This window comes from Kryptolebias marmoratus, linkage group LG11 (genome assembly GCF_001649575.2).
Source record: "Kryptolebias marmoratus isolate JLee-2015 linkage group LG11, ASM164957v2, whole genome shotgun sequence".
Lineage (NCBI taxonomy): Eukaryota > Metazoa > Chordata > Actinopteri > Cyprinodontiformes > Rivulidae > Kryptolebias > Kryptolebias marmoratus.
This window is the reverse complement of record NC_051440.1, coordinates 8,308,022-8,327,595: the sequence shown is the minus strand read 5'-3', so window position 1 is coordinate 8,327,595 and position 19,574 is coordinate 8,308,022. Positions and strand designations below refer to the sequence as shown.

The 19,574-nt window shown below is 41.7% G+C and overlaps 1 protein-coding gene across 1 annotated transcript; it reads right to left on the bottom strand.

Moving 5' to 3' along the window:
- Positions 1-4,284: 4,284 nt before the first annotated feature.
- Positions 4,285-18,443, bottom strand: pparab (peroxisome proliferator-activated receptor alpha b). The gene is made up of 6 exons (XM_017434249.3): positions 18,239-18,443; positions 16,042-16,205; positions 11,852-11,990; positions 8,310-8,509; positions 4,629-5,082; positions 4,285-4,529 (listed from the first exon to the last, which is right to left on the bottom strand). The coding sequence occupies exons 1-6, from the start codon at positions 18,441-18,443 to the stop codon at positions 4,285-4,287; spliced, it is 1,407 nt and encodes a 468-aa protein (XP_017289738.1).
- Positions 18,444-19,574: the final 1,131 nt, after the last annotated feature.

The window sequence follows — 19,574 nt, the reverse complement described above, 5'->3', positions numbered from 1 at the left end:
GTCTCCCTAAAACAACTTCAGTCTCGAGCTTTACAACACTGTCAGTTTCTCTTCACGGGAGTAATTTCTGTAAACGGTTATGGGTGCTTGCCAGCACACACGGCAGTGGCGGCAGCTAGCCATAGCATTTCCAGTGCAGCAACACTAACGCAACACTGACAGTGATGGAAAGGCTTGTAATAGTGTTAGCAGTTAGGCTAGGCTAATGACTAGCCAAACAGGTGCCAGGTTTGTAGTAGCTTTTCAGATTTATAAACCAACTCCTTCCCAAAGAATGACATGGCGGTGTTACAGAACGTTACTTCAGCTAATATCAAACCTCTAGGCTTTTGCAAAACGTTTGTTCAGTTTGTCACTGAGCAAAGGCCGTGGACATCTGTGCAGCTCCCGGAGGACTGACGTCGATGATTGTCCGGTTGAGAAAACGGCGACAAACTAAGCGAACTGTGTCACGCAGAAGTGTCGAGGTTTAATATTCTCCCCAATGTAGAGTTTTTTTGTGTGGTTTTTGAGCGTTATGTTATTGGTTTGAAAAACAACAGAAAACTGGCAATCGTTTGGCTAGCCGTTAGCCTAGCCTGGGTGAAGACTTTTGCCTTTCTCCGGACTCTGCGCTCCATGACTGACATCACGGCTGCTAAGGTACTAACTACTGATAACTATCTGACAGAACATCACCTAAAAAAAAAAAAGAACCATACTGTCTCTTTTAGAAGACAACAATCCACTTTGGTCTTGGTCCCACTCGTACTAGCCGTTAGCTCATCAGTCAGATCAGAAACAAAACTATTATTCTTCCCAAAACAAGGCTGTTCAAAGAGTCATCTATAACATGTAATATAACAACCGTTCAAACCCTATACACGGACCAACACCTCAAAAGATCTGAACTATCCCTTTTAATGGAGGGAACGTCCCCAGCGGGGATCGGATTTGCGAATATTCAGATCACCAGTTGCCCTGTTTACACCTGAACTCTATGTACACCCCGCGTTTAAAACGGTTATCAGACGTGTTCTTACACACACACCTTAGTATAAAATACAATCTAATTCAATTAAAACAAGTACGTCGTATTAAAGCAACAGCAACAAACACTTACCTTCAGTATTTAAAATTCTTTACCAAAAATTAGCAGTACAAATATTGATTATCATTAGTGTCTTTGTGCATCCGGAGAGTTAGCAGTGATGTGCTTGGTTATGTACAACGTGGCGTCGATCGGGCTGCACAATATTGTTTAAAAACATGACAAAGAATTAGAATAGAATGAGATTTTTTTTACGAGCGTAAGTGATTATTTATAGATTTTTTTTTTTAAATACTAGAATGACTGAAGTGATTACGAAGAGTGCAACTGTATATAAAATAAACAATAAAAAACATTTTCAACTATGTACCCCAAAAGTAGACCTTGAGGCTCCTTCTGTGATGCTGATTTGTCAGAACTGTACACCAAATACGCAGAAAAAGTAAAAGCTCACAAATATGTCGCTCGCCTCTTCAATATGTCGGGGTTTTTTTTCTCAACCCAATCTTTTTTTTTTAATCTCATTTATTTTGCTGTGTGCTCGTAAAACCTGCGACCGCCTCCGTATCCTGTGAGCAACGTTTATTTATGTTTTTAGAAAACCAGTGCATCCCAGAGCACCTAAACGTCCGACAGAGTTGATGTTTTATCTGATGGACCGCTCATGAACTACAACAACAGTGCAAAGTTTCTCCCTGTGTCTAAACCGTTTGTTTGTGTCGTGATGTGTTTTGAGGTAATTTTGCTCAATGCTACATGTCCTGTTGCTCCTATTGTGCACCGGCACTTGATAAAAAACAAAAATTAAAAAACAAACAAACAAAAAAAAACAATATAGTGCAGCCCGTGATGAAATAATAAACAAAATGATCGATTCTCAAGACCGAACCAAGAATTCGTGATAACTTTTAGCTGTTTTGGTTGAACTGGCAGATCCAAATCTTTCTGATGTTTATTTACCTGATCTCTACGAACATTCCCTTAATGTAGATTTTCTACGTAGCATGTTCTTCTTATACAAAACGTGGCTTTATGTACGAGCGCAGTCGTCGAACTTTTAAAAAGAAAGAAAATATCCAATTTAACTAATCTGTGGACAGACTGACTGTAAAAACTGAGAAGGAATAATCTATGTTGACACGTTTACCTGATGATACAATTCACAACTGTGTTAGAAAAACAGAACCCAACTTTCCGAGCACAAAACATTCACAAGTATCAAAACATAAATGTGTGTGTCCAATCTATAAACCAAGAAAATCATTGTGGTTTTGTCTGGAAACTCTGAATTTGATGTCATCTAAGATTGAAACAAACACAGCCAGTGGTGTGTGGGGATAGATTAGATCTTTTGCAGTGCGGTTAAATCAGTGGCCCTCGAGGACCAGGATTGCCTACCCCTGGGTAAAAACAACTAACATCTTACCTGCTGTAGATAGCATTTGGAATAACCTCGGTTTGGAGAAATGGTTCAATTCTGACCACACTGATGAGCTAAAGGCTAGTCCTGAATGGGGCCACAGTGGATTGTTGCCATCTCAAAAACAACTCCAATCTGAAAAATCCATCGCATCACCGCCCGTTTTCACATTACACAAGGATAAACATGGAGTTCTATGGTTATTGGTGAGCTCAAATAGTGGCGGCAGCAGCTACCTGTAGCACTTTAGGTGCAGCCGGGAGCACTTCTAGCATTTTTTGCAATGTAACGAAAAACTGACAGCAGTGTGAAGGTTTATAAAATAACCAGGGATGCTTCCAGAAATGTTTTTAATGGACGGGGAACCACTGAGAATTTTGGGATGGCAAACTAAACCAAAAGGACATAAGAGAATTTCTGGATTTTTATAATTCTTTTTAAGCTCAGAGGTTTCTAAGTTTTGCTGGAACAGTTGGAAAGACGTCTGTATTTCTAACAGCCTCCAGCTGCTTCTCAACAGAGCAGTAGAAGCAAAATTACTCCATTAAAGCTCATAAACATGTTCACAACAACTTCTGACCAGTCACACAATACCTCAGAGAAACAGTTCAGTTATGGCCTTGTATCGAAAAGCGGCGGACGAAGCTGCTACGAGAACAAAATGGCAATTTTTGTCACGCAACCATGTGACTGAGAGAGCCGACTTTGTGACTTCTCATGAAGTATGACGACAGCTCAACTAACTGGAGGTTGATCTCTTAAATTGCTATAGGCATAAAAAGATATGAAGATAACACTGTCTGACCACAAGGGGGCAGTAGGGGGGAAGCAAATTCATAGAGATGGACATTGCCTGAAAAAAGTGTTCGCATGAACCGATGTGAATTTCTTTTTTTGAGATTGAAGTTATTTTAGAAAGACGGCAATCCACTTCGACTTGGCCTTGCTCAGGCTAGCCATTAGTCCATCAATCCAGTCAAAGTGAAACACCATTTGTCCAAAACGGAGGTCGTAGAAAGAAACGACTACAACAGGCGACGTTCGAATTCTGTATAGCTTTTTCACAGAACCGCACTTCAAAAGACCCGAGCTATCCGTTTAAGACCGTAACTTGTTTGATTATCGAGCACGTGGATGGAGTGTGAAACATCTGTGCACGTGTTCACAGACATCCGGTATCGCAGTGAGTGTTTGTGCTTCTGATGTGCAATGCGGCACCAGTTCAAACGAAGCTTGTGCCCGTGGTGGCTTCGGCTGGAGTTCGCCGCCTTTTTAAAAAAAAAAAACAACCCTTAAAAACCCTATTCCCTCTGTAGTTTGTAGACGAGTCATATTGGGAGACAAAAAGAATGTGATTGACAATATTCTGCAGTACTTTTCCAAACTACAGTACAAATGAATGATTGTGTTCAGATGTGCCAGGTTGTATGAAGAAGAACATGCTGGTGCTTCGAAAACTGCATCCTTTCCATTGTTGCTGCTGTCGAAGTCATTTTAGTTTCATCAAACCTAAAAGTATATGGCTATTCCACATTTGTATAAAAAGAAAGAAAACAAACAAAAAAAATCTAGAGATGCACACACCGGTGGCTGTACCGTGGCTCAGTCAGATGCATATTGTTTCACGTCTCGGAAGGTCCACGCCATGTTGAACCATAAAATCATCAGCCTAAAATAATCTTTTTAAGCTGATCAGAGAAGCCAAAGCAAACTTTAGCTGTCTTGAAGATGGGGACGGGTAAAGTGGTTCAAGCCTAGCTTATGGACGACTGTTTTGTCTTCTTCGTTTTCCCCGCCAACCCGAAGCGTTCCTGCGGTTAGTCCTCGGCGATCCTCAGTACATGTCTCTGTAGATCTCCTGTAGGAGCGGGTGCAGAGACGTGTCCTCCGTCTTTTTGATCTCCTGCACCAGCTGCGCGTGCTCCGTGACCAGCTGCCGAAGGTCGGCCAGTTTCTGCAGCAGCTTGGGGAAGAGGAACGCGTCGTCCGGGTGGTTGGCCAGCAGGTGGAGCTGTAGGACGTGCACGATGCTCTCCTGCATCGCCTCGATATGTGTGACGTTCACCAGGCCCGGTCGGTCTGAGGAAATAAGAAAAGAGATGACTAGGGCGCTGCAATCGAAGCGTTGATGCGTTTGTCAAAAAAAGAGCAACGCGAGCGTTTTCTTCGGCTCCTCACCTCCGCAGCAGATGATGGCCGCAACGAACAGAGCCAGGTCGCTGTCGTCCAGCTCCAGGGCATTAAACTTCATGGCGAACTGGAACTTGGGCTCCATCATGTCGCTGAACGGCCGCCGCAGGCTCTTGAGGAACTCCCTGGTGATGAAGCCCGAGCCGTACGCCACCAGGAGCCCGTCCTTGTTCATGCAGGAGGCGAGCATGGCGAACAGGGCCTCGTACACGCCGTACTTCAACAGAGTCACCTGGTCGTTCAGGTCCAGGCTCGAGAATCCCGGGACGGACTTGGCGAACTCGGTGAGCTCCGTGACCGTTTCCACCGACGTGCACTGGCAGCAGTGGAAGATCCGAACCTCTGCCTCCCTGTCCTTGAGGGCTCCCGCCGAGCCCACCATCTTGGCCACCAGGGTCTGCTCGGCCAGGTGGAGCGTCTCCATGTCATGGATGACGAAAGGCTGCGGGGAGAGGGGATGGAAAATGCTGAGTCGGGACAGCTCTTTGTATAAATACCTGGCTGTTTATGTGTAATCTTCAGGAAGTGAAAGGCCCACATTCAGCTCCAGGTCTTTGCTGTATTATTCTGTAATTGTTTAATTTCCTTCAAAACAATAAAAAAAAGTCTCCTGTTCTGGAAAAACAAATTCAATATCAAACACCCAGTGCTGAAACTATGACTCATTTTCCAAAAGCATGTAACGATTAAAGCCCTACATCATAAAAGATCATTTCATGCTGTAAAAAGACTCAGTTACAGCTGTTTTAGTCAAACCTTGAAAGTAACAGTGTGTGAAATCTCATGCATTATTAAAAGATGTCAGGCGATCTGTTAGCGCTCTGAGTATATGTTGAGGATGACTCTCAGCTACTACCACACCAAATCTTAGCTCAATATCTTTAAAAATGACCGAATTATAGCCATTCTTGGGTTCGCCAAGGTTGATTAGCTGTGGCGGCCATTTCGAATTAGGTCGACTCCAAAATGTAATCAGTTGCACATGTACATGCAACGATTAAAATCTGGAAGTTTCATTAAAATCCGTCCAGATAGTCACAAGATATTTTGCTAACAGACGCTCGCACAATCGTCTGCCTTTCAGGAAAAAAGACATGTCGATACTGACAGACTGAGGTGGCTGGATTTGTTTTTACTAATGCCACTGGTCTCACAGTGTAGTTAAAATAAATAAATAAAAGAATCGGATGAAGATCTACACCTGATGCTGCACGTCATAAAAAGCTCTAAGGGGATGAGCGCTACTTTAATATTAGGCCGCAGTAACAAGGGAAGGTATTAGCGGCCATGACGTCAGGCAGTTTAATTTTACACTTCTGCATCAACACAAGCTCCACCGCCTTCGATTATCTCCAACATGTGTTATTGCATTTCTTCACACGGGCAAAGAATGTGAGCAGGAAGACAAAAAAAAGTTCATCGTGGGACAAAATTTCTGTAATCTTGGAGCCAAACAATACCTGTTACTGAGCAGATTATTCTCTAACATAAGTGATATTGTCTCTTAAAGAGAAGTGGGGTTCTGTGGAAAGGCTATGAGCAGACATTATCTTACCTGCTGTAGACCAGCTTTTTGAAGAACCTCAGTTTGGAGAAATAGAGTTTAATTGTGACAGGATTGCAAGCTGGTAGCTAAATATCGCAAATATTTCAGACAGGTGCACACAAATGCTGTTTTATAAACCTTACATTACAGTTTGTGTCACATTACACGGTTATTTCGGTACAAAATACTACGATATTTTCTGCTGGAAGTACTACAGGCTGCACCAGGAGTGCTAGCGAGAACAGCTAGCTGCTTCTGCTGTATGCTCTTGCAAACAACCAGAGAATTCTATGCAAATAAGAGCATTCTGCAAAACTGACAGCGATGTAAAGGTTTATACAAAAATGGAATTTGAAACCGCTCTGAAATCTGTAAGACTGGAGTCGTTTTAAGACGGCAGCAATCCGCTTTTGGTCAGAATTAAGACTTTCGCCCAACTGAGGTCGTTCAAAGGGTTAGCAAGGCAGTAATGATCCCAACTTTTCCACAGAATCTCACTTCAGACGACCTGAATCGTTGCTTTAAGTGCTTTTTCTTTTGTGTGCATAAAAGAACTTTATATTAGCGCTACAAGATCTAAGAGGTTTCCACCATGCTGGATGCAGAATAAACTTAAAAGTCTTATTTTCATATAAAAATGTCATGAAATTAGATGTTCAGGTCTATACAGCCTCCTGTCATTCAAGAACCTTTCTTTGAAATGGCTCAGGGAGCTGAGCGCCGGGTGCTCCACTCTTTCCCTCTTCCTCTCATTTATAGTCAAACGGTTGAAAAACAAACGCCTTAATGTGAAATTAATAACTAAAGCTGGAGTTCTCGGAGCATTTCCAGTAATATCTGTGGTCCCTTTCAGGCAGCCCGCCGAAGGCAGGACTGCTGTGCATTTTCTTTGCCTTCCTGTTCTGTACAAAAATGGGCCAAATTGTTGTTGTTGTGCCTGCTGTAAAAGGCGTTCACAAATTCAAACGGAACATAGACGGGAGTTATTTGTTCAGGACTGACAGCTGGGGTACGTCCTCGGCTTTCAAAGCTTCCTCCTTCAGCAGTAATTCTCAATAAATCAGATAAAGGCAACATTTCTCGTTTGAAGACCGTCCCAACCATTGTTTCTTCAGTGCTTCTTTAAAATCATCACTTCCAATTCCGGTAGTAACAGCTTTTATTTAAAAAGCACGATCTTCTCCACCCCACCACCCCAGAGAGAACCATTTACTGTGCGAGAGTGACTCATACCACAGCCAAACCAGTTAGAGCTGAAAATAAAACTGAAGTTTCGCTGTGAGCTAATTCCAACACATTCAGCTCTCGGTTGTTCTCAACGAGGGGGACGAGTCGAGTTTGACTAATATTTCTTTCTCAGCTACCAGGTCAGGAGACTTTACAGAGAAGTAACGATATTTTAGCAATGAAAGCTGTATTTTAAGAATGTCTGATACAAAAAAAAAAAAAACGTTTTAAGATTTTCAGACAAAATTCTGAAAAAGAAGAAAAAAACAAATAAGAAGGGTTTGATCTCAGAGGCAAATAAGATCTGCGTTTGAACGTGGATGTGGACTTGGTCTCCCCATGACCCTCTTGACCCATTTCTCACACACACATTCATGAAATTCAAAGCACCTCTGGACCGCAGACTCTGACCCTCGTCTCCTCAAACTCTTATTCCCCCAACAGTAACAAGAAATGGAAAAAAACAAATAAAAGGGGGAGGGTTTTTTTTTTGTTTTAGGGACAACGGGTCAGAGTGCCTGGACAGAAACAGATAACGAAGAGAGAAGTGATGGGTTCATACACTGACAGATACTTTATCACCCAGCTGGTGAGTTGGCTCACACTTTGGATTGAGCCAAAACATTTTTGTTTTTTTTATCATTAACTGTCTGCATGCAATCTCTGTTGGACTAACTGCCATTGAGACATTAGCTTGTTGGCTAATTTCTAGTATTACGTGAATCACTTTGGAACCAAACCATTGGGGCTAAATAAATCAACGTTTGCAAGAAAAAACATTAATGTGGCCTGTGAGGAAACTCTGGCAAGGAGAGGAGGGCGTAAACACGCGATCCCCCCCCCAAACGCCACCGCTGCCATTCAGCCACCAACCCCACCCCTCTCAGTCAACGTACGGGGTTGCTGGTCTTGCCCGTGAGGACGGTTCGCGCCTTGGACTTGTTCATGTTGAAGTTCTTGAGGTAGGCGTCGTATATCTGCCTGGCCAGGGTCTTCTGGTCGGCGAGCTGGTGGTTCACCTCCTCCCTGTCCCCCGTCACCATCTCCGCCTTGAGTTTTAGCTTCTCCGACTGAGGCATCCTGCCGAACCGGATGGCTGCGGGGAGAGAACACGAAACGTCAGGCTGAGGTGGCTTTACCGCAGCGCAAAACCCGAGTCACAGTTAAATCATTGCACGCATTAGAGACAAATGTACCAATATATAGTCAGCTGCCTTCGAACTGTATTTCACAAGATAAAAAACTTGGATATGTCAAAAAAAAAATGAGCATAACAGGAACATTATAGAAACAGCACCTTTAACTTGACTTATCGTCTCTGGAAAACTACTAAATATTAACTGGTACTAACTACTTGATAACAATTTGACAAAACATCACTTTGAAAATGAGCAGACTATCTCGTTACATTCTGCCTCTCTACGTTTGGAAATCTGACCAGGCAGGTTTAAATTGGTACAATAAAACTGGATATTGGCAACCCTGGTTTTCAAATACTACAACCTGTTTGACGCGCTAAATAAAAGCAGGGATGCAACTTACAGCCACGGTTTGGCTTTGGTGCCATTACAAGCGACACAGCTTCTGCCTGGACAGTAAAGCAGCTCCCAGATTTAAATCTAAAGTCGAAAGCGTTCAATTAATTCGGATTTGTTCATCTTGGTTATAGCTGAATTTGCTAGATGAGCTGTCAGAACTGTAAATTAGGGAACTGTTTAAAATTACAGGAAAAATGCAATACTGTACCATATAAGGTAAAGACATAGGTATTAATGGGGTTTAACGATGTTTAAAGTTTGAACCAGACATGAACTGCCAGAAATTCCCTGAGGGGAAAAAAACCCTCCACATGACAATAAAAACAAAACAAAAACAACAACAACCGTAACCTAAAAGATAGTACTAAACTTTCCTTTTTTTGTTTCGCAAAACTATGATTAAACAGCTGAAGGTACAAAGCATTTGTACGCAAGTGCTCGTCTTTTCTAAGGACTCGCTGGGCTCTCCCAGACAGGCTGATCCTATTTGACTAATAATGTTGATTAGAGGTGACCCGTCTTCGACCCTACTACTGCAGTTTAACCCATTAAGACCTAATGCAACGTATAAGACTGCCCACGTTAAGAGAGTGTCTGAAGACTTAATGGATTTAATGGGCACAAGCTGGTGCACACGCACACACACCAAAACACACATCTTGTTACGAACTCAACATTCAGTTGGAACTTGGCTTTATGAGATCATAAAAGCGTAAAAAATGATTTTTTTTTTCTCTCTCTCTCTGTTTTTTCAAAGAAACTGAATAAAAGCACGCTGAGCGGGGAGGCAGCGTTGAGTTAAACGGCACGCCGCTCATTAGATTACTGCCACATAAAGAGGATGGAGATGATCTGAAGATGGCTGGGCGGGAGCCGAGTCTAATTAAGATGTGTGGAAGTGATTGATGTTAAGCTCAGCGTAAGGCCTCTTCCCCAAGAGCCGGTATGAGGAGATAAGTGTGGAAGGGAGCGGGTAAAGGGAGCTAAATGTGGGAGGCAGGCAGACTGTTGAATCACCTGTTTTTAATAGTCAGCCTTATTAGTGCAAGAGATGGGAGGAATCCTAAGAACTGTCGGATCACTTCAGATGGTACTGCATAAAGTTTAGCTGCAATTACAACAGGCAGAAAAGGGTTTTTGTTCAATAGGAAAATTAAGAAACTGATGTGTGAAATGCCTTAAAGTAGAACCAAACCCGAGGTAAGTTCAGACTCAAACATGTCAGCAAAAATCTAGAGATTTCACTGTGAAACCAATCACCGGTCCACGCACCCCCCTTCAAAAATAGCTGTGCTGTGGTCTCATGGCATCTTAGAGCTCAAAGAATCGGGTTGCGCTCGTTTAAAATGTCTTGTCTCCCTCTCTATGGTTACGTCTCGACCCGTGAAACTCTATACGTACGCAAGGAGAAGCAGCACAGCTGACAGCCAAGCTATTACAGCCCCGCTGAGCTTTAAGGTACCATCATCATCATCATCATCAAAGTCCTGATTCAGCATTAAGAAAACTCTCAGATCAATAAATCAAAGAGACTAAATAAAGGTCCTCAGCCTACCACCACCATGAACCGTGCAAAGTCTGCAAACTTTATATGCAAACCCACTGATTGAACTGACTTCCTTGATCCTTTTTACAGAGTAATGATGGACTAAAATAAAACCCCAAATGCATCAGTGGAAATATCAAGCTGTCACTGATAATTACTGAGCCGAACGAGCCAAAGTCAAAGAGCTCAAAGACATCAGTGATTGACCTCGTTTTAACAAGAGAGAAAAAAAAGAAAAGGGAAATCTACTGACTCCGATGCGCAAACCTTCTTAGATGTCATTTGGAAAGTTATATTATTGATGCTAAATAAACCTTAAAATTGAGAAAACGATGAAAAACTAAACAAATGTTGTCACGCAAATGTGTAGAGGTTTAACATCAGCTGACGTCTCCTTTCACACCAGCGTGACATTACTGAGCCTGAAAAATGATAAAACTGCCCTTTGTTTGTTTCGTTAGTGGCCTAAACTGGAGGAAGACCTCTGCCCTTTTCTTCAAACTGTGCTCACTGATGTCACGACTGATACTGAGAACTATCTGACCAAGCGTTGCTTCAAACATGAGCGGACTGTCCCTTTAAATCCACTCCAGTCTTAAAAATTACATTCTGATTCATGCCAATGTTATTTTATAAACCTTTACACTGCAGTCTCTTGATTTATAAGGTTATTTCAGACAATATGCTACTGGAAGTGCCCCATACTGCAGCTAGCTGCTGCTGCTATTTGCACTTTTGATAAATTATAACATGTACTATGTAAAAATAACCGCATAATTGTAAATTGATGACGTTGCATAAGATTATAAATTTACATTTGCAAAAACTGCAGAGAAATGTTTCAAGACTGAAGTTGTTTCAACTCAAGATTAATCCACTTTGGCCTTGGCTCCTCTCAGACTAGCTATCAGCTCATCAGTCTGTTCCGAATTAAACCTTTAAGAGCTACCTACAACAGGTAAAATGGCAATGTACAAGTATATGTGGGGTGATTTTTTTTTGCTAGTAAAATAATAAAAATTCAGTCTTGTTTTTAACTTCTAAAAACATACTTTCTCAATGTTATAAACCACACGCAGAGCAAATTTGAACAGTCTAAATGTTTAATTTGATATAATTTGGTAAATATCACACTAACTGATTTGCCATGACACGCAAGCTTGTACTTAAGTCTGGGTTAGCTTGCTTTTTGGCTCAATTTCTCCACATTCTCGCCTGTTTGAGCTTTCAGAGCAGCAGCAAAACAGTAACACCTCATTAGTGTCTGTATTTTCACAAACAAACACCGCAGATTTGAGGTTTGTGTAGCCATGTTTTTAGTTCGGCTCAACTCCATGCAGGTTGCAGCACTCACCGTTGTGGGACATGCCCACTGCCAGGCACTTCTGGAAGCGGCAGTATTGGCACTTATTGCGGTTCTTTTTTTGAATTTTGCAGCGGCGCTCGCACCGGTCGTACTCCAGCTTCAGACGGATGGTCCGCCGAAAGAAACCCTGAAGGAACAGGGAAAGTAAAGGATTAGTTTCTCTGTATGGCTGAAGACCTCAAAGCTATGGACCAGATTATTATGGCAAAAAAAAAGAGACTTCCCTGAAACAAAGTGACAGGGTTTTTGTTGTTGTTCACACTTTAAGGGTGAGTAACAATTTCAGACACATTGTTTCAACCTAAGTTTCTCCGTACACAACCTTGGCAAAAAGAAACTTCTACCCAAGTGAAATAGATAAACCAAATTGCTGATTTGCGTTTGGCTGGGAGGTGGAAAATGGCTAGAGAAAAACTTACATCAAGGAGGTTGTGTGGTTGATGTTTGATTGTTTATTGGCAAGACTGTTCAAAAATAATTGATCTGAATGAAATTTTACCAGAACTAAAAAGCTTATTTTTAAATGCTGGGAATCTCTTCCACCCATCCATCCATCTTATCACTGCATTAGTGGCTCAAAATAAAGCTACTAGTCAACTTATCCATGGTCGGGTCATGGAGGCAACAGGTCCAGGAGAGAAACCTAGACCTCCCTTTTCCCCAGCGACACTCTCCAGCTTCTCCTGGGGTGTTCCCAGACCAGAGAGGATACATAATCCCTCCAGTGAGTTCTGTGTTTGCCCCAAGGTCTCTTCCCACTACGACGCCCAAAAACCATCCAAAGGAAGGTGTCCAGGAGGGATCCTGATTGGATAAACCACCTCAACTGGCTTCTTTTGATGCAAAGGAGCAACGGCTCTATTTTGAGCTCCCCCTGGATGATGGAGCTCTTCACCTTATCTCTAAGGCTAAACCTGGCCACCCTACAAAAGAAGCTCATTTCATTTGTATCCGGGATCTCGTTGTTTTGGTCATGATCCAAACCTCCTGACCATTTGGTGAGGGTTGGAACATAGATGGACCAGTAAATTGAGAGTTTTGCTTATGACTCAACTCCTTTACCATGACCGGTCGAAGCAACGCCCTCATTACTGCGGACTAAGTCCCAGTCCGTTGATCCATCTCCTGTTCCATACTACCATCACTCATGGACAAGACTCCCAGATACTTTAACTCCTCCACGTGAGGCAGAGAGTCACCCCCGACCCGGAGGGAGCGTTTCCACCTGTTTCCGGTTGAGAACTATAGCCTCGGACTTAGAGGAGCTGACTCTCATGCCAGCTGCTTCACACTGGACTGCAAACCGTCCCAGTGCCAGCTGAAGGTCATGGCCCGAAGACGCCAACAGAACCACATTATCTGCAAAAAGCAGAGACAAGACCCTGAGGTTCCCAAATCAGACACGCTCCTGTCCACAACTGCGCCTCAAGATCCTGTCCACGAACACCACAAACAGGATTGAAGTCATCTCTTTTTTATCTTAAATTCAAATGTTAGTTTTATTTAATTGCGTTACATCAAACACCAAACAAGCACCATGCTAAGTCTGAAAACAGAAAAATAGCCCTGAAATGAAACGTTATGACAACACAGACACTGAAAAAGCACGAGTTACATGTTAGGCAACTCACCCACTAACCCCTCGCCTCATATGTGTGCACACTCAGATGTAAAACGAGGGCAACGGGATAGAGTGTCAACTTCACCCAAATGGGCTTCGAGCCAACACTGCTTGTGTCTAATGTCATAACTTGTCAGTATTTTGACATCACAGGGGTCATATTGCTCCTGTCGGTTTTTAAAAAGAACCGTGAAGGTGTAAACTTGACTATGTGCTGTTATTTAACACAAGCATGTCGTACTTTTAAGTGTGACCCTGTGAAATTCAGACTTTCAGAAGCCTACAGATTGCAGGGATGTATAATAATAAATGTGTATTTCTTTCAGTTTGCAAAGCTCAAGTATTTATTGAGAATTAGGCCACATTTTTGGGATTAAACTTCACTTTTAAAAAAACATTTTTTTAAAGCAATTAAGCATCTTTAAACAGGAAGACAACTTCCAAGTTGAGCTAATTGTCTTCAATGGTTCAAACTTCCATTTTCCAAAATGGGAATGGTAAAGGTGTTGCTAATGATGCGTAGATGAATCAAAGCAAACTTGGTTGAGCGTTCAATGACTTTATATCACCACAGCGGATCACTGGTTTATGAGCTGCCACTTAGGAGCCTGACGTTCAGCACTTGGTTGGTGATGTCTGGATATTATCATATCTGACATTACCGTGTCATACTTATTGAAATATGTTATTTTAAACAAGAATAACCCCCCCCCCAATGCACACTGGCCTACAACTTTACAACATAATCTGGAAACAAGTCGTCAGTTTGAAAACTACTGAAACACTGTCTGCAAGTAAACAAAGTTGTTAGAATCAAACACAGAGAAGTGTCACAGGAAAGTGTGGGAAAGATGTTTATCATGTAGAGGCCGGGGATTGATATTTAGAGAAAATGAGCCTTATTGAGTAAATTAAGAAAAAAAATTGTAGCTTTATAAACCTACTAGAAAGTACTAACTAGCTAACATACTGTAAACCCATTTTATATTGTAAAATCTGCCTCTCAAATACAGATTACTTTCCTAATTTTATTTTATTAGCATTTTTTAACCCTAAGCTATCATTAACGGCTTTCGTAAAACACTAATTAGGCAAGAATTAACAAGCTCTTCTTTTGTCCAGAAAGTTAACAATTAACAACAACCTCTAAATTTAGAGAACCTGAAATTAATACATCTAATATTCACAGCTATGAATCAATGTCTGTTTGATGCATACGACTGCCTTCTGTCAATGGATGTTATGTTCAACAAGTTAACCTTGACATATGGAAAATAACTGTTTTACTGCTATACAGTCTTGTGACCCAGCCTTGCAAGGCTCTCAAAACTCTGTCCTGTGGATTTATATACTGTAGATGTCAATTGTATGGATGCTCAGTCATGTGAGGTATAACTTTAATGGAGGTTGTGAGTTGCATCTTGAAATTCACACTCCTCGACGAAGCCGAGACATTGCAAAGGTGTAAAAACTCCTCTTGCTTCAGGACACTGCTAAAATACAAACAAAGTATAAGACATGCTAACACTGCAACACAAGCTCACAAAGACTTGTGTAGACGCCTTCCAGTGCCGCCACCTTTGTCCTCTGACACCTCTTCAAAACAATCTTAGGTTGATCTTCAACGTGACTAGTAAACAATTAACTGAAAGAATTTTGAGTGTGAATGCCGAGCCTGATTTTAGGAATTTATCACAACACAAATCACAGGGCACACTGCCTCCGAGTTCAACAAGGCTGGTCTTATTTATTTTTTACACTTTTATAATAACAAATGCTATTTAGGAGTCCAGGCCCGCAAAGACCTTTTTTTCTTCTATTTTCCATAAAGAAAAGTCATACTGCAGCCCAAACCGCAAAGCGTTTTAAAATTATATTTACGTGGTGGTAACTAGGGCTTGCGTGTGCCACTCACAAAAATAATCAGATATATAGTCACCCATAGGGGGCGCTATCATTGGTGTTTTTGCATTGATTTCGAGTTAACTTGGACTACTTACTACTACTTACTTACTCGGACCTGTGACCTTGACCTTACACACTAAGAGCTGACCATAATTCTCTCCCTGGTACACCAAATGTAATGAAAGGACAAAGAAAATCAACAATCTTCTTGTGGGGCTTTGTGCTCCTGATAAGGCAACCTTCAAAACGATGCCACAAAAAGCTGCTGAGAGCTTAGGGCTTAAAATAAGCATTAAGACTACTCCTCATCGTGGTACAAAACTATGGTTTGCAAGTTTGGCGAGGTGTTGGGGATGACGTGAGCAGAATCGACTTGCATCTAAGGGCTTGGAACCTGATGATAACCACCTACAGTTCTAGGTAAAACTACAATCAGCCTGTAGCCTGTTAGGGTTTCTTAGCTGGTCTGTGACTAACCGTGGGTTACTTTGGGGGAAAAACAGTCAATGGATGCAAACAAAAGCACAACTCAGAGCAATAGTACCCAGATTGGATGAGAAGGAACAAAGAATGGGAGGGCTCAGTGTCTAATGCTCGTAATGATTTTGTCTTCATTCCCACCCAACATATAATATCAGCCACCTTGTCTCACCTTGCAGCCCTCACAGGCATGAACTCCGTAGTGGTATCCCGAGGCACGGTCAGCACAGACCCGACACTCCAGGTTGAGTGAAGAAGAGGAAGATAAGAGCTCCTCCTGGCCTGCCGCTACCCCGTAAACAATTGACGATGGGCTGGATGCTGGTGTCAGGGCATCTAAAAACACAAGTATTAAACATGTCACTGCATTAGTGCCTCAAACTAAAGCTACTAGTCAATGAATGGTAAAAAAAAAAAAAAAAGAAAAAAAAGTTGTCTCTTGCATTGTATTTACGTTTCATCAACAAATTTACCAAGCTATGGGAGTACAAAATGAACTTTTTGCCATTTTATTTGATTCTGAGGTGTAGTTTTAAAGTAGTTTTGTTTCATAAGCAGATAGTGGGGCAGCGCTTCTACTATGAGAATAATAATGTGAAAGGTCGCCAACAACAAAAAATAAACAAAGGCCAGAAGCATGATTACACCATCTCCATGTTTAACTGATGAAATGATGCTTATTTGCAAATATGCAGTGGGGTTTGATGGTAAGGAAGAAGGAAAGGGCTTCTTCTGAAGAATCATTTATTTTATTACAACTGTCATGGCGAAATAAAACAACTGAATGCCAATCCTCCATACCGCCTTACCTTATTTGACCTCCACCAAGGAGGTTATGTTATTGGTTGGTTAGCTTGTTTGTTTGCAAGATTAGTTAAAAACTAATGAACTGATTTTGATGAAATTATCAGGAAATATTAGGGTTACTGCAGTAAAAAAGATAAAATTCTGGTGGTGATCTAGCTCACGACTGGACTATTTTTTAATTACGCTGTGGCCTTGGTGGAGGTTTGTGCTCTCCGAGTGTTTCTTGTACTGATTTGTATTTTACACATGCCGTACAGTAGTTTACAACAAACCAAGACATTTGTGAAAACGTTATCCATTTGTGCAACATTTGATCATTTTATTATATTTGCCCATGGCTCTCTCTGATTATATTGCTACAAACTATTTTGTAAAACTATCCAATTTAACACTGCAGCAATTCTCTTTCCTTGTGAACCTCAGCAAATGTGTGATTGCTGTTTTCTAATAATAATAATAATTCTTGCAATGTGTACACAAAGCACTATTTCATATTTATTTACAAATATTAGCATGCAGGCTGTTAAAAGCATTATGCAGAAGAAGCAGTCATCAGGTCACAGGATTTACTATGGGCTGCCAGCGGGTTTTATTTCCAATATGTGAGCGGAACATGGTTGACAGAACCGCTGATACACAAACGGCACAGGCGAAGTGCTTCAAAACAGTGGCACTAAGTCAAGCCACATGAGTTTAGGTGAGAGGTGCCAGGACAGGGATAAGAAGCAGTTGGCAGTGGGTTATGTTCCTGCCTCGTGCAAATCCACGTTTCAGCTGAGAAAGGACAAGAAGAGCATGCCAACTTTGTTTCTGTTCCCGCCTCCTATCGTCCCAGCACTCCTAAATACCAACAAAAGCAAAACACCTCCGAGATTAATGACTCTTCCATGACATCACCAGATGTTTTTGTCAAGCCTTCCACCTACTTCCCTTTCATTTGAACCATTCCCCACTCCTGCAACGCCCACAGGTTTGATTGTTTGATTAAATGTCGATCGTGGGGCGATGACAGATCTTTAACTTGCGGCATAACTTTTTGCAAAAGAGTAAATTTCTCAAAATTTGAGTCTATTCAGGGGAAGGCTCAGTGACAAACGTGGCTGTTCCCTGAGAGGTTGGGCACGGCGGCTTAGGAATGTGTGAATTCCTCACTAAATATGGGGCAGAGACTAGGGCTAGAGGAGAAAGGAAAGGTGAAACAAGGACGTGAAGCATGTAGGAAGCAAATCAGGCGTAAGAGGGGGAAAAAAAAAACAGATGTAAAGCGAGAAAACAACTGGATTGCCTAAAGAGCTGGAAAAGCAGGTCGGAAGGAGAAATTGGACAAAAGAAGAGTTGTCAAAGTATGTTTGCCTTGTTTATTAAGACAAGAATTTAAATAAGCCGAAGTTTATGTTCTCTCTGAAATTTTAGTTGGACCAAAGAGGGCTTAAGGGGCTCAGCTAAGGTACCCCTGTTCTGACAACAACAATAGCAAGGAGATTAAGCGGAACTGTTTAGGACTGTGGCACCAAAAAATGATCTATAAAATCAATAAAAACAAGAAATTCAACTTGTTTTACCTAGGACAGTGGAACCTTCTGATCCATTGTTGGAGGACTGGTATTCTGGGACATCGAAGGAGCTAAGGCAATCCTCGTCAATGGACTGGGGTACGTCTTGAAGCTCCTCCATGCTGCCCATGAAATCGTCATCACCACACAGGGGTTCATCGAGCACTGAGTCTTCCAGGGGAGACGGGGGGTGGTAATGGCAGTGGTCAACCATTGTGATGGAGGAGCAGGTTGGCGGCCCTGTCACTCATGAGACTGGAGAAACAATGACAGGGTGGAGGGGAGAAAGGTTCAGAAAGTTAATGCAGAAGCACTGGCTAAAAAAAGAGGAAAACAAAGAGACTTGTAGTTCAGGTTCGTCTCCTGATAAATTTAGACATTATCATGAAATCATTACCATCATATCATTTACAGTATGGCCGTCAAGTGGCCAATTTGGAAACCGTCAAACAAAAGAGATGATCAAAGACATAAATGGTTTAAAGTGAGTTGAATGTTTGTATGAAATGGGATCACCATTCACATGAGAGTAGTTCAAAACACTTACCACCTCAAATTACCAACATTATTGTTTTCCTGAAGCTCAGTGTGAATGGTTCCTCATTCCTCACACATATTCTTTTCCCTGAACTTCCTAACATGCTGAACGAAAGTAGCCTTCCTCAAAGAAATGAATACTTCCTGTTGCCTTGCATGCCAAAGTTTTAAACAAAGATGTTGTATGATTTGTTAGAACTCGAAGTATGTGTTGGGAGTGACTCTCAGCTAATACCACACCAAAATATAGCTCAATATTTGTTAAAATTACTGAGTTAGACATTTTTGGGTTTGTTAAGGTCATTTAGTTTTGGTGGCCATTTGAAATTAGGTTGACTCCAAAAGTTAATCAGATATAGATGTACACCCAGTTTTTAGAGCTGTAAAGTGATTCATGAAAATTTTCACTAAAAGACAAGCAAGCACACACACACACACACACACACACACACAAGCAAACAATTACACGATCACCCGTCTTTCATCGTCATGGGTGAGTGTTGTCAATGGAACGTTTCATCTCCAGTTACGCTGTCATAACTGATTAGATTTCAGTTTGTTGAGAGGTGCACTGACAGACTAACAATTAGCGTCATTATCAACATCAACACAGCTGAGTACTAATCCATTATCTTTAATGCTCATAACACATCACCGACTAATCCATACAAGTCTAATGAGAGTGGCTGACGCAACGCGTGATCAGCCACAACAACTGGTGAGAAACGTTGGGTCAGCAGGCCACAGAGAAACCAAGGCCCTGTAATAAGCATCATGTGACACAACACAAGTTGTGTTACACTCCTGT

Bases quoted from the DNA above. Each gene is read 5' to 3' on its own strand.
- pparab (XM_017434249.3), bottom strand. From the start codon at position 18,443: ATGGTTGACCACTGCCATTACCACCCCCCGTCTCCCCTGGAAGACTCA. The intron at 8,510-11,851 runs GTGAGTGCTGCA...CTCTCCCCGCAG, and splicing joins AGTGGGCATGTCCCACAACG to CCATCCGGTTCGGCAGGATG. The intron at 5,083-8,309 runs GTACGTTGACTG...CTCTCCCCGCAG, and splicing joins CGGGCAAGACCAGCAACCCC to CCTTTCGTCATCCATGACAT.